The sequence below is a fragment of the Galeopterus variegatus genome, unplaced genomic scaffold, assembly GCF_000696425.1.
Source record: "Galeopterus variegatus unplaced genomic scaffold, G_variegatus-3.0.2 Scaffold169, whole genome shotgun sequence".
Taxonomy (NCBI): domain Eukaryota; kingdom Metazoa; phylum Chordata; class Mammalia; order Dermoptera; family Cynocephalidae; genus Galeopterus; species Galeopterus variegatus.
Genome location: NW_007726280.1, coordinates 244,896 through 257,207, shown reverse-complemented (window position 1 = coordinate 257,207; position 12,312 = coordinate 244,896). Strand labels below are relative to the sequence as shown.

The 12,312-nt window shown below is 36.4% G+C and overlaps 1 protein-coding gene across 1 annotated transcript in view; it reads right to left on the bottom strand.

The window, feature by feature from the left end:
* Positions 1 to 12,312, bottom strand: part of SOX6 (SRY (sex determining region Y)-box 6) — a gene marked incomplete at its 5' end in the record, with an annotated part of 259,721 nt that overhangs the window by 43,602 nt on the left and 203,807 nt on the right. The window contains one exon of the mRNA XM_008594985.1: positions 4,137 to 4,245. Coding sequence (XP_008593207.1) covers positions 4,137 to 4,245 — 109 coding nt within the window. The remainder of the gene's footprint in view (positions 1 to 4,136; positions 4,246 to 12,312) is intronic.

Genomic DNA, 12,312 nt, shown 5'->3' with positions numbered 1-12,312 from the left:
AGCAGAGGAAAAGAGGAGGAGGCCTGACTGTGACAGGCAACTGAGAAATACTACTGAAGATATCCTCTCAATAATAATAAGAATTTTTAAAAAGCTCAAGGTACACAAGAACTCAATTCAGCAAGTAGCACAAATATATTCTCTAAGCTATTGTGCTTCTCTTTTATTTTGCCAGATAAACTAAATGGAACCTGTTGCGGATATAGATCATCTTTCTTATAAGAAATACACTCGGTGTTTTATGAAGATCCTAACACCAATCATGAATTTGGAAGGAACCTTAGAGATAATCAAATCCAACATGGCTCTTTTAAAAGGTAAAGAAACAAGCCCAGAGACATCAGTCACTTGTTTTCAGTCATTTAGCAAAGGAACTTTAATTCAAATCTCCCAATAATCAGGCCAGAGCCCTTTCTACTGTACTATGCAACCTTGAAATTAGGAGAGTTGGGATAAGAATTGCATTCTTGCTTAGGCAGAACAAGGAAAGGGGAAATACCATGTGAAAAGGCCATAAGAAGTTCAACAGCTGTTCATCATTCTTAATGATGGTGGCATGGTGACAAGACTCAACTGAGTCCTCTTTTCCATACATGTCCTACATAGGAGCTAAAAAATTTTGTGTATTCAATACATGTTAAGTCTTCAACTGCTTCAAAGTATAACAAGACCTTAAACATGTTTCCTAAGTCTCCAGCACCAATGAATTTGTAGTTTTATAAATATCATGGTGAACAAGAAATGCTGTCTTGTCACATTCAAGCCAAATAACAGCTGGACTTTAAAAATAAAATTTTGAAGGCATTTGCCTTTTATATTTTTAATTTCTGTTTTCCTTGCTTATGATTTTGATGAGTGGTTAATACACATGCACAGCTGCCTCTTTTGGTGACCTTTCCTCACTGCCCCCATGCCCAGGGCTATAAAGCAGGTCTACAAGTTGCTTACTAAGTGATACTGTCATTTTCATGGCTGGCAGACATTTTCCTGAGAAGCCTGGCTGGAACAGGGCCTCATCTTCTGCGCTGACTTACTTTAGTCACTTCCTAAGCCCCACAGGAGGATGGGGTGGAAGTGGAGGGAGGGCATAGCCCCTTAAAATTGCTGTTCCAAAGCCAGAGGGAAGCTGGAGATGATCGTGTCTGGACTGAAGAAGAGGACATCCTGGGCTAGAGGCACAGAACTCACCTGTCAACTCAGTTTCCCTGAGTAGCTCTCTTTCTGAATTATCTGTAGAGCACAAAGAAGTCCTGATCTCCTCAGCACTTTCTCACTGATATGTATATATGTACATATTTCACTTTTAATCTTCTGTCCTCCTTCACTAGACCATAATTTCCAAGAGGTCAGGGAAGTCTCTGCATCTCTGTTTTGCTTCCCATGGTTTATCCAGGGTCTAGTTCAGGGACTTGCACACTGCAGGCACTCAAGAAATGTTAGTTGTTTGTGTTTTTTGGACCATGCACTGAATGAAGGAGCAAATAAATAGTTTAGTTATTCTGATACTTTAGTCCGTGGTTAATTTTCCTGTTAAGGGAAATAAGAAGGAGCAAAGTAGAGAGAGTATTATGTGTGCCTGTTATCTCCTGCAACTTTAATATGAACTGTAACTCCAGCAGCCTTTGCAATCAGCTCACACTTGAACAGATGCCAGGAAATATCCTGAAGTCAGCAGAAGGCTGCTACCCATCCATGCCAGCAGTCCTCACAAAGGCATTGCACTTCTGTCAGTATTAGAGCAGGTAACTTGACTCCATTCATGAACTCACAGTCCCCCAAAAGCACATGAGGTCTCAATGGCAACTCTGGGCAAGCTTCTGAAGGGAGGTTTTCACACGCTCCTTAAGCTTCTGGGCCACTACAGCCCCTCTCCTGTTACACTCATCAGGCATTGCTGCTATGTGTGACAGAGTAACATGAGAGCTGGTATATGGCATGACTTGCTATATTTAGGGGAGAGGAAATGGACCATACTGAGGAAGGTCACAAGGAGTTGGCTCAGAAAAACAAAGGCACCACATACTCATCTGCACCTATAGGGAGTGCAGTACGGCAGGCTGCCTGAGGTCAAACCTCAGTTCCATCTTCACTAGCTATGTGGCTTATAGCAAGTTACTTAATTACTCTTGGCCTCAATTTTCTCACCTGTTAAATGGAAGAAATAATAATACCTTCTTTACAGAATACGTAAGGATTGAGAAAATGTGTATAAAAAGCTTAACACATTCTCTGGCATATAAGTGCTTGATAAATGACTGCTTAAAAAAAAAAGTAACCAGGAAAATTGGTTTGAATCTACACAATCTGGGTATTGAATGGAATTTCCAAAGATATTTATGTATAATATGTTTCTGTATAGTTGTTTTAAATTTTTTCCTTTTATAGTGATTAATAACTCTGACCATGATTTTTAACTTATCAAGCACATGATATCATCAACTAGATTATCAGCATTACTGAGAGGCAACTGGCTATATTTATGCCCAATATACAGTTAAGAAACCAACTGAAAAAGAGTAAATGACAAATTAAGAAAAGACTGTTAGAGCAAGGGTGAGCTAATACAGCTCTGTAACTTCTACTCTATGGACAAATGAACAAACTGAATACTCCAGAGTGATAAAAAAAAAATTATCTTACTATGTACGGCCAAAGATTTAGGTACTCTATAATACAATCTTTAAAAAAAAATGAGATGGGCCAGACTCGACGCACTTCCAAACAGACTTTCAGGCCAGCCACAATCTCTGTGTTACAGTCAGATGGTTAACTGTGCAAGTGCCATCATTTGTACTCGCTGGCTCCCTACACAGAGGAAACTCAACCCTAACCAATGGAAAACCTACACTTCTAAGTGCCTGTGAAAGTGTCCATGTGCTCTTAGTACACATTCTTCAAGGAAGACAGCAAGTATATTTCTGGTTTTGAGTCCTCTTTATCCCTCCCATCTCTCTCTCTCTCTCTCTCTCTCTGACACACACACAAACATACACAAATGCACATACCAATCAGAATTTATTTTAATACCTTTTTCCCAGGACTATCATCAAACATTAGAATCTCTTACTGATATGAAAAATCTATCTTCTGGAAACTCTCAAAAGTGATAACTAATGTCTGACACTACCCATCTCTGAGTGCTCATGCTAAGGATTTCTGAACTGCCTGGGATGGCCCCAAGCTATCACTAGAAGCCATGCCCAATTCAGATGCTGCGATGAAATGTCATGTGTTTTCAAGGGATTAGGGTCCTGGAAGAAATCCTGCCAGGAAAAAGGGATACTAGTAAGATTCTTCCCCTCAAGCTAAAGAAAGACTTTAGCTGGGACCTGAGATGGGTGAAGTATCATGTTACTCTGAAGAGAAGGAATTAATCTTCCCTGACTGGTGGGACAGATTCTGCCAAATGAACAGCTAACGGGAAAACGAGTCCCTACTCTGTGATGACACAGTAAATAACCAGGCAACATTACTACAGAAGTGCTGACCTAACTCATAAATTGTACCCAGCCTCTGGGGAACAATTTCTGCTGATGTGCTGCTTGTGCATTTAAAACAAACAAACAAAAAGGGAGGAGAAGTAGATAGATATTGACAGTGCCATGGGCAAACATTCTGACAGTACGGCTGGTCTTTCCACCCAAACTTTCAAAAGACTTCAGTAATGGTTAGTGCCCAGACACAGGCTGGGCCTTCCCCAAGTCATTGTTATATTTATGCAAACCATCATTTCATTCTCAAAATGGTTAGATTATACCTGGGAATCATCTGATTTGGAATTTTTTTTAAAAGTCCTTCTTTGTATTTTTGTTTTTGAAAACAAGAATGCAGTGAAGTAGATGAAACAGAATTCTCTTGTTCATCAGAATGTAGAGGTTCCTTTTATTGAAAAGTTTAAAATGGTACCTTGAAGTAGTTGGTATGAAGTAGTAGTTGCTATTTGTTCAGTTTATAGAATCTAGCTGCTTCTCAAAGTCCTCAACTACAATATATAATAAAGACTAACATTTTCTGTGCTTTGCCGAGAAAATCTAGCTGGTGATTCCCAAGAAAGACCGTAAAGATCCTACATCTAATTCAGACAGACTTTAGAAACACGTGGAGCAGCAGAAAAGAGCTATGGAAAAGCCACTCACCCTCTGCATCTTCTGGCCGAGTAAGGTCGATGACACCCGGACCCAGCTTTCCATCTTCACTTGACTTTCCTGTTAACTGAGGCCCCAAATTCTCAAAGCGTGTTCTTTCCTAGAGGAAAGAATAATCAGAGGCTTATTCTAGTTTCCAAAGCAGCCACTTTTTCCTTCCAGTTTCTATCTTGCTTAATGGGCAAAACTTGGATTTATGAACATCAATTCTGGCCAACTTGGGCTCTAAAAATCTTTCAGGAAGATTCTGTTAAAGCCTGGTGGTCACACTGCCAGTGCTAACAGCATCTGGACCATAGTACCTGTAAGGAAAGGAAACTGTGACAGGGAACCTGACAGAGCTTCTCTGCACATCTTCTCTTTGTTGGATTTGTTCCAGTATTCTAAAAGGAATGCAATAGAGAGGGTTGAGCCAAAAGAGCAAAAACTTGAAAGAGCAGTTCTTATTAAAACATACTGCTAAATTTAATGGGAGAGAAATTTTCCCATTTAGAGATTATAGTTTGTATTGGTATTCCTGGAGAAATACAAATCAGAATTTTATGCAGGAGGATTTCAAAAACAAATATTTCAAAGCAGAAAGACTAGATGATGACATTGATACCATTATTTTGGCTAGGAATTTCGATTGTGACTTTCTGGGAACTCAAAAGGAGGACATCACTCCTAGCCAGCAATCAAGACAGTCAAGTTAAATACACCTGCCACGTTAGGAGGGAAACTCAAAGATATTTTGCTGTTTCCCAGTTCTTCTAGGAGCAGGAATCTGAAGCATTACAGTGAATGCTCTCTCTGCAGCTTTCTAGATCAGTAGCAGAGGGCTCATTGACCATCATTAATACGGTGTTCTTGTCTGCAGAAATACAGTGCATGTCCCCCCTCACCTCCTTGCTACTCTCCAGACTCAAACTTGGCTTTGTGTTGTGCTTATGAATGAATGAAACCTTGTTGTTCATTACTATGAAACAATATTAAATGTCATGTCAGCTTGAATTTACAGACATGAAATAGCAGCTTCCAGCTCCAGGAATGATTTCTGCATGTTATACTTAATGCATTATGCAGCAGTAGAGTGCTGATTGCTGTTCAGTCTATTGTTCAATGACCTAGTTCTGTACTGAGCATGTTCAGCATTAGATGGAGACACTGAGTGTTCTCTTCTGTAAGATGTTTAGAAACTTGGAAATATTCTTAAAGAGCAAACATACAATTACTTGATAGAGGCTGTGCCTCATTTGTACAATTTCACTTCATTTGTGCTTTCTAATATGATTATTTTTGAATATCATTATATTTCTATAATTAATTCCCATCAATCAAATCGTGCAGGAAGTCTTCTAGCTCCCCTTCACCATGGAATATGTTGAAATCTGTGTTGGAAGAAAACACAGCGTAAACCTTGCTTTAATCTAGCACCATTTTTATGAAGAAAGATTTGAAACAAAAATTATAATCATGAATTTCTCCAACTGGGTAATGCTAACTAGTTTCAATAGCAGTATGTAGAAAAACCTCTGAAATATGACACTTATAAAAAACAGAATGAAAATAAAAATCAAATTAAGTATAGTTCCCTAATATCTTCTTATGTGAAAATACTGCTGCACAAGAACAAATTAACCCAGATGCAGGACAAAACAAAAAGCAACCACAAGCCATGTGGGAGTTTCGCACATTGTAGGGGGAAGGACAGCTGCTTTTAATCAGCCAATTTCTATTTTTGAGTAGCACTTTTGGTTGTCATGATGTAAAGAAAAAGAATTAAAGTGAAGATGAGTAGTACCAGGGAAAGCAGAATATTCAACCTTTGTTTTACACATTGTTTCGCATTTCAAATATTTGCATGTGAATGCTTTTGCTATGTTAAATGCAAAAGGAGTTTTGATGTGACACCTGCAATCTTCTTGGAAGAACAACCTTTAACTGTATTTTCATGGGGGGAAAAACAACTTTCTCTGAAAATCAACAGACCGTGATACCTATCAATATGCATATTTCAAGTATCTTTCTAGTCATTCATTCTCTTTGATTTTACCGGAAAGTATTCTCAGTAAAAAAAAATAAAGTTCCTGAAAGAATATCAATATTTTGACAAGGAAGGAAAAGAGGGAAAATTACATGCCATGGTTTGTAAAATCCTAAGACAACAAAGCTTACATGATGATAATATCTTTTCTTTTATAAAAAATGAAGTGCACTCACAATTCAGTAGTATCATCTTGTTTTTAATCATAACAAAAAACATTCAGAATACTCAACAACACATTCACAGTGTCTTTGAAGTCATACATTTTTCTGACTTCATTGAAAAAAAAATTCTTCTGCAGTGATACTTTCCCTATAAAATATCAATATTTTGACAGAGTACAAGTCAAGGAAGAATATCCCATGAAACACTTGTTAAATAGGCAGAAAATAAATCAATGATAAAAATTGTTTTGGGCAGTGTGTTGCATTTTAAATTTGGTAACATTAAGCACTTGTGTTTGAGATTAAAGAAGGACACTGCAAAGCCATGCCCTTTCATATAAATTTCCACCTAGCCTCCCAGAAGATTTCCTTCTTTTCTTCAAAGAATAGCTCAGAATATTTATTTGCCAGCCACATAACCATAAGATAAGAGGGCCTGATGTCTACAAGGTTGATCCAGGCAGCTGAGCTAAGCAAAGATTTTACCAGTGAGATTGAACACAAGCCTAGTAAATACAGGATGTGAACATAGGCACAGAGAGAAGTACAAAGATATTTTAGTCCCGAGAAGATTAAACTTCTGGCCATTAAGTGCCAATGGTTATGCTCCTATATAGAAGAAATACAGACTGTAGGTGGCAAGTTCTTAAGTCCAAATTTCCCCACACACTTGAGCCAGCTCTCACAATGTACGTAGCTCCTAAGTAAGATATTTTGGAAATATAAACAAAATACCTCAATGCTAATATAATCCCAACCCCTTTGGAAAATTCCATAGTCTTCATGTTGACAGTGAAACGTGCATTTTACATGCAGCAATGTGATCAGACACTTACTTATGCATTGTCAGTCACAAACATGCAGGCAACATAAAAGTTATTGAAAAAAATTAAAGTCAGCTCCACTGTGTTGTAGGACTTTTGGCTCTCTAAGTGCTTTGAAATTATGATGTATGAGGTAGATGTTGCATATTAAATAAAGATATTTAAATGATAAAGCCCCCTCTAGTGAGAGCTGATGAATGTTAAATGTTACAAGCCACAAGACAGTAACATCCATCATCTTCACATATTATCAGAGTCAATGACGGGGCAGCCTCACTGATGACAGATAGACTGCTGCATTATTATCCTTTATTTCCAGAGTCACTGAACAAACCATTCAACTCCTCAGGCATTATTTTTAACTTTGCATTAAATTAGCAACTTTCCCCTCCCTACCATGGCAAGATTAATCAATTTTGCCTTTGCATCAGTGAGGACAGAGAATGGATTTGGGGTAACTAAAAGAACAGAGGTTTGTTTTCATCTAGGAAAAAAAAAATCAACTTCCTCTTACTGGCAACAAATGTAAAATTGTGATCTGGGGAAAGAACAGCAATGAAACAGTAAGCACACAATAATGGCTTTTCTTTGCACTTAGATAAAAGCTGAATTTTTGATGTGCACAGTATATTTTAATAAAATTTTATATACTATGTTTTATACACTTATTGGCTATTCCATAATAATGTGTGTGCTAACAGTAAAATTGCTCTTAAATTTATGTGTGTTATTTATACGTTCCCACGTAACAATGCTTTTTGTTGTAAAAAATATTCTGTTTATTAATATAACTTTACAACCACTGCATCCAAGATCCGTGGTAAATTAATGACATTTTTATTATTTTATAGTGTCATTAAATTTTTACTGATCACTCCATCAAACAGAGGCAGTAAAGGCCATAATGTAAACTGGGACACTTAGATCAGGCAGCAGGAAGACATTCCATATAGTCTGAAGAAAACTGCTAGCAATAAATGATATTTATACCATCTTTAAGCATGTGAGAATACTTGGATAAGTTTGGCAAAACTGTTTCAGTAGTAGAGTGGATTGTGTACTTAAATAACAGTTTGCTTGCCATCGAGACAAGCCTTTTCCAAACCATAAGTGAGATGACTGATTGCAGCCATCTCCTGAAAAACAACACATGAAAGGCAATGATGGGCCAGGCACCCTCCCTTCTGTATTGCCAAGACTGACCAGCTTTCACCATGCCCCAAGTTATTTCAGCATGGCCCCCTTTTCTACAAACCAAAATGGAAAATGGCTCACCATAAGAGGGGCTTTTTGTTTGCTGCTTTACAAACAAATATTTTTCATTTAAGTAGACATGTCTGGACAACAGTGTAATATATTTTATTCCAGTGGTCTAAGCAAGAGGTACTTTACCAACCTTTATTCAAAAGCTCATTTCTAGAGCATGTCTGAATATGGGTCATTTATAGCAGCCACAGAACTTACGACTAAGGGGCCATTACCTACACTATAGTTAAAATGGGTAAAAAATAATTATTTCGTGTTATTTTCATATGTGAAATACATTATAATTTGGATACTGTTTACATGACTCTCTTAAATAAACCTAAATGTGTGCTATTAACTAATTTCCAAATATTCTAGAAGATAGTAAACAGAAAATTCTATGCTCAGTCCTGGTAATCCTGGTGAAATTGTTTCCCTCTCTTCTTTCATTATTTTTTACTTTTAAATAAAATAAAGTTAGTTGTCAGATTTTCTAACAGCAATGAGATATAAATGATTAAAAGATAAATAAATATAAAGGAAGCAGTATATGTTAGTTAAACAATAGAATGGTCCCCTGGTCAGGGCTTGCCTAGTGCTGAGATACAGGAAATCTGCCTTGTTATTATTATTATTTGAAAGGGCTCTGCAAGAAGAATTTTCCCTAAAATCTCAACTCCGTCCAAAAAAAAAAAAAAAGAAGAAATTCTTGTTACACATCTTTTACATTGCTTAGCAATTCATTCTTTGAATTAATTAAATATGCCAATCTCTTATGAAAGGGTAATAGAATAAACTGTTAAACAGAATCATATTAATTTCAGGTTAATTCCTCCTGAGAAACAAGAACATTCCTAGGGAATATAATCTAGGTGAAACCACACAAACAGAGACATAAGGTGTTTGGTAAATAGGGATCCTTAGGTATGGTAATTCCAATGAAAATAATTTCACAAAAGTTTGGGAATACCCAAGCCCAGCAAAGATGGATGTTATGGGCTGAATCGTGTCCCCCCCCAAACTCATACATTGAATTCCTGACCCCTAGTAGCTCAGAATGAGACTGTAATTGGAGATAGGGTAGTATTTTTCTTTTTTTTTTACAGCATGAAACTTTTTATTTTTTAAGTTACAAAACTAAATCATGTATCTACATCTCGTTTATTTACATTTATATATATATAATTACAAAAAAAAGCCAAGAAGGCTTTCATTAAGCTGATGACAGTGGCTTCCTCCGAGTACTGCAGCAGGACTAGAAGTTTGGAAGAAGGGGGCGATTTAAATTTTTTTCATCTACATCCTGCTATACTTTGAATTTCTTAAAAATAGAAAATACATATATAAATATTAGCCGTATAATTTTAAAATTAAATTAACTTCTTTTCTTGTTTTGAAATTTTTTTGGCAATTTATTTTTTGAATTATTTATATAATTCCCATACCATATAATTCATACATTTAAAGTGTACAATTTAATAATTTTTAGTGTATTCACAGAGTTGGGCAACTATAATCATCATCAATTTAAGAACATTTTCTTCACGCAAAAAAAATGCCATGTATCCTTTATCTATTTAATTTAATTTTATTTTGTCAATATACAATGTGGTTGATTATTGTGGCCCATTACTGAAACCTCCCTCCCTTCTCCCTCGCTCCCAACAACCAACCTCGTATCTGTTTGCTTGTTCTGTCAACTTCAAGGAATTGTGATTGTTGTGTCTTTTTCCCTCCCCGCCAGTTTATTTTTGTATTTATTTACTTATTTTTAGCTCCCACAAATAAGTGAGAACATGTGATATTTCTCTTTCTGTGTCTGACTTGTTTCACTTAATATAATTCTCTCAAGGGTCCATCCATGTTGTTGCAAATGGCAGTATTTCATTCTTTTTTATAGCTGAGTAGTATTCCACTGTGTAGATATACCACATTTTCCATACCCACACATACCATTTTCCATAGAGGCTGCACCATTTTGCAGTTCCACCAACAGTGTATGAGAGTTCCTTTTTCTCTGCAACCTCTCCAGCACTTATCGTTCACAGTCTTTTGATTATTAGCCGTCCTAACTGGGGTGAGATGGTATCTCAGTGTGGTTTTGATTTGCATTTCCCGAATGCTGACTGATGTTGAGCATTTTTTCATATGTCTGTTGGCCGCTCATATATCTTCCTTTGAGAAATGCCTGTTTAGCTCTTTGGCCCATTTTTTAATTGGGTTACTTGTTTTTTTGCTGTAAATTTGTTTCACTTCTTTGTATATTCTCGATATTAATCCTTTGTCAGATGCATATTTTGCAAATATTTTCTCCCACTCTGTCAGTTGTCTTTTAACTCTGTTAATTGTTTCTTTTGCTGTGCAGAAACTTTTTAGTTTGATATAATTCCATTTGTTTATTTTTCCTTTGTTTGCCCATGATTTTGGGGTCATATTCATGAAGTCTGTGCCCAGTTCTACTACCTGAAGTGTTTCTCTACGTTTTCTTTAAGAAGCTTTATTGTTTCAGGGTGTATACTTAATTCCTTAATCCATTTTGAGTTGATTTTAGTATATGGTGAGAGGTATGGGTCTAGTTTCATTCTCCTGCATATGGATATCCAGTTATCCCAGCACCATTTGCTGAAGAGGCAGTCTCTTCCCCAGTGTATAGGCTTGGTGCCTTTGTCAAAGATCAGATGGCTGTAGGTGTGTGGGTTGATCTCTGGATTCTCTATTCTATTCCATTGATCAGTGTGTCTGTTTTTATGCCAGTACCATGCTGTTTTGTTATTATAGCTTTGTAGTATAGTTAAAAGTCAGGTAGTGTTATGCCTCCAGCTTTATTATTTTTTTTGCTCAGAATTGCTTTGGCTATGTGTGGTCTTTTGTTATTCTATATAAATGTCTGGATAGTTTTTTTCTATTTCTGAGAAAAATGTCATTTGAATTTTGATGGGAATTTTATTGAATTTGTATATGACTTTGGGTAGTATGGACATTTTCACAATGTTGATTCTTCCAATCCAAGAGCATGGGATATCTTTCCATCTTCTTGTGCCCTCTTTAATTTCTCTCAACAGTAGTTTGTATTTCTCATTGTAGAGATTTTTCACGTCCTTGGTTAACTCTATTACTAAGTATTTTATTTTTTTGGTGGCTATTGTAAATGGGCAAGCTTTCTTGATTTCTCTTTCTGCATGTTCACTATTGGAGAATAGAAATGATACTGATTTTTTGTGTGTTGATTTTCTATCCTGCTACTTTGCTGAAATCATTTATCAACTCCAAGAGTTTTTTGTAGAGGCTTTAGTCTGTTCGATATATAGTATCATGTCACTTGCAAACAGGGAAAGTTTGACTTCATCTTTTCCAATCTGGATGCCCTTTATTTCCTTCTCTTCTCTGATTGCTCTGGCTAGTACTTCCAACACTACGTTGAATAGGAGTGGTGAGAGTGGGCATCCTTGTCTAGTTTCTGTTCTTAAGAGAAAAGTTGAAATATCATTCAGGATGATATTGGCAGTGGGTTTATCATATATGGCTTTAATTATGTTGAGATACTTTCCATCTATACCAAACTTGTAGAGTCTTTATCATGAACGACTGTTGAATTTTATCAAATTCTTTTTCAGCATCTATAGAGATGATCATATGGTCCTTGTCTTTGATTTTATTAATATGGTGTATCACATTTATTGATTTGCTTATGTTGAACCAACTTTGCATCCTTGGGATGAATCCCACTTGACCATGGTGTATAATTTTGCATATGTGTCGCTGTATTCTGTTAGCTAGTATTTTATTGAAGATTTTTGTGTCTATATTCATCAAGGATATTGGCCTGTGGTTTTTCTTTTTTTGTTGCATCTTTACCTGGTTTTGGTATCAGGGTGATGTTTGCTTCATAGAATGAGTCTGGGAGAATT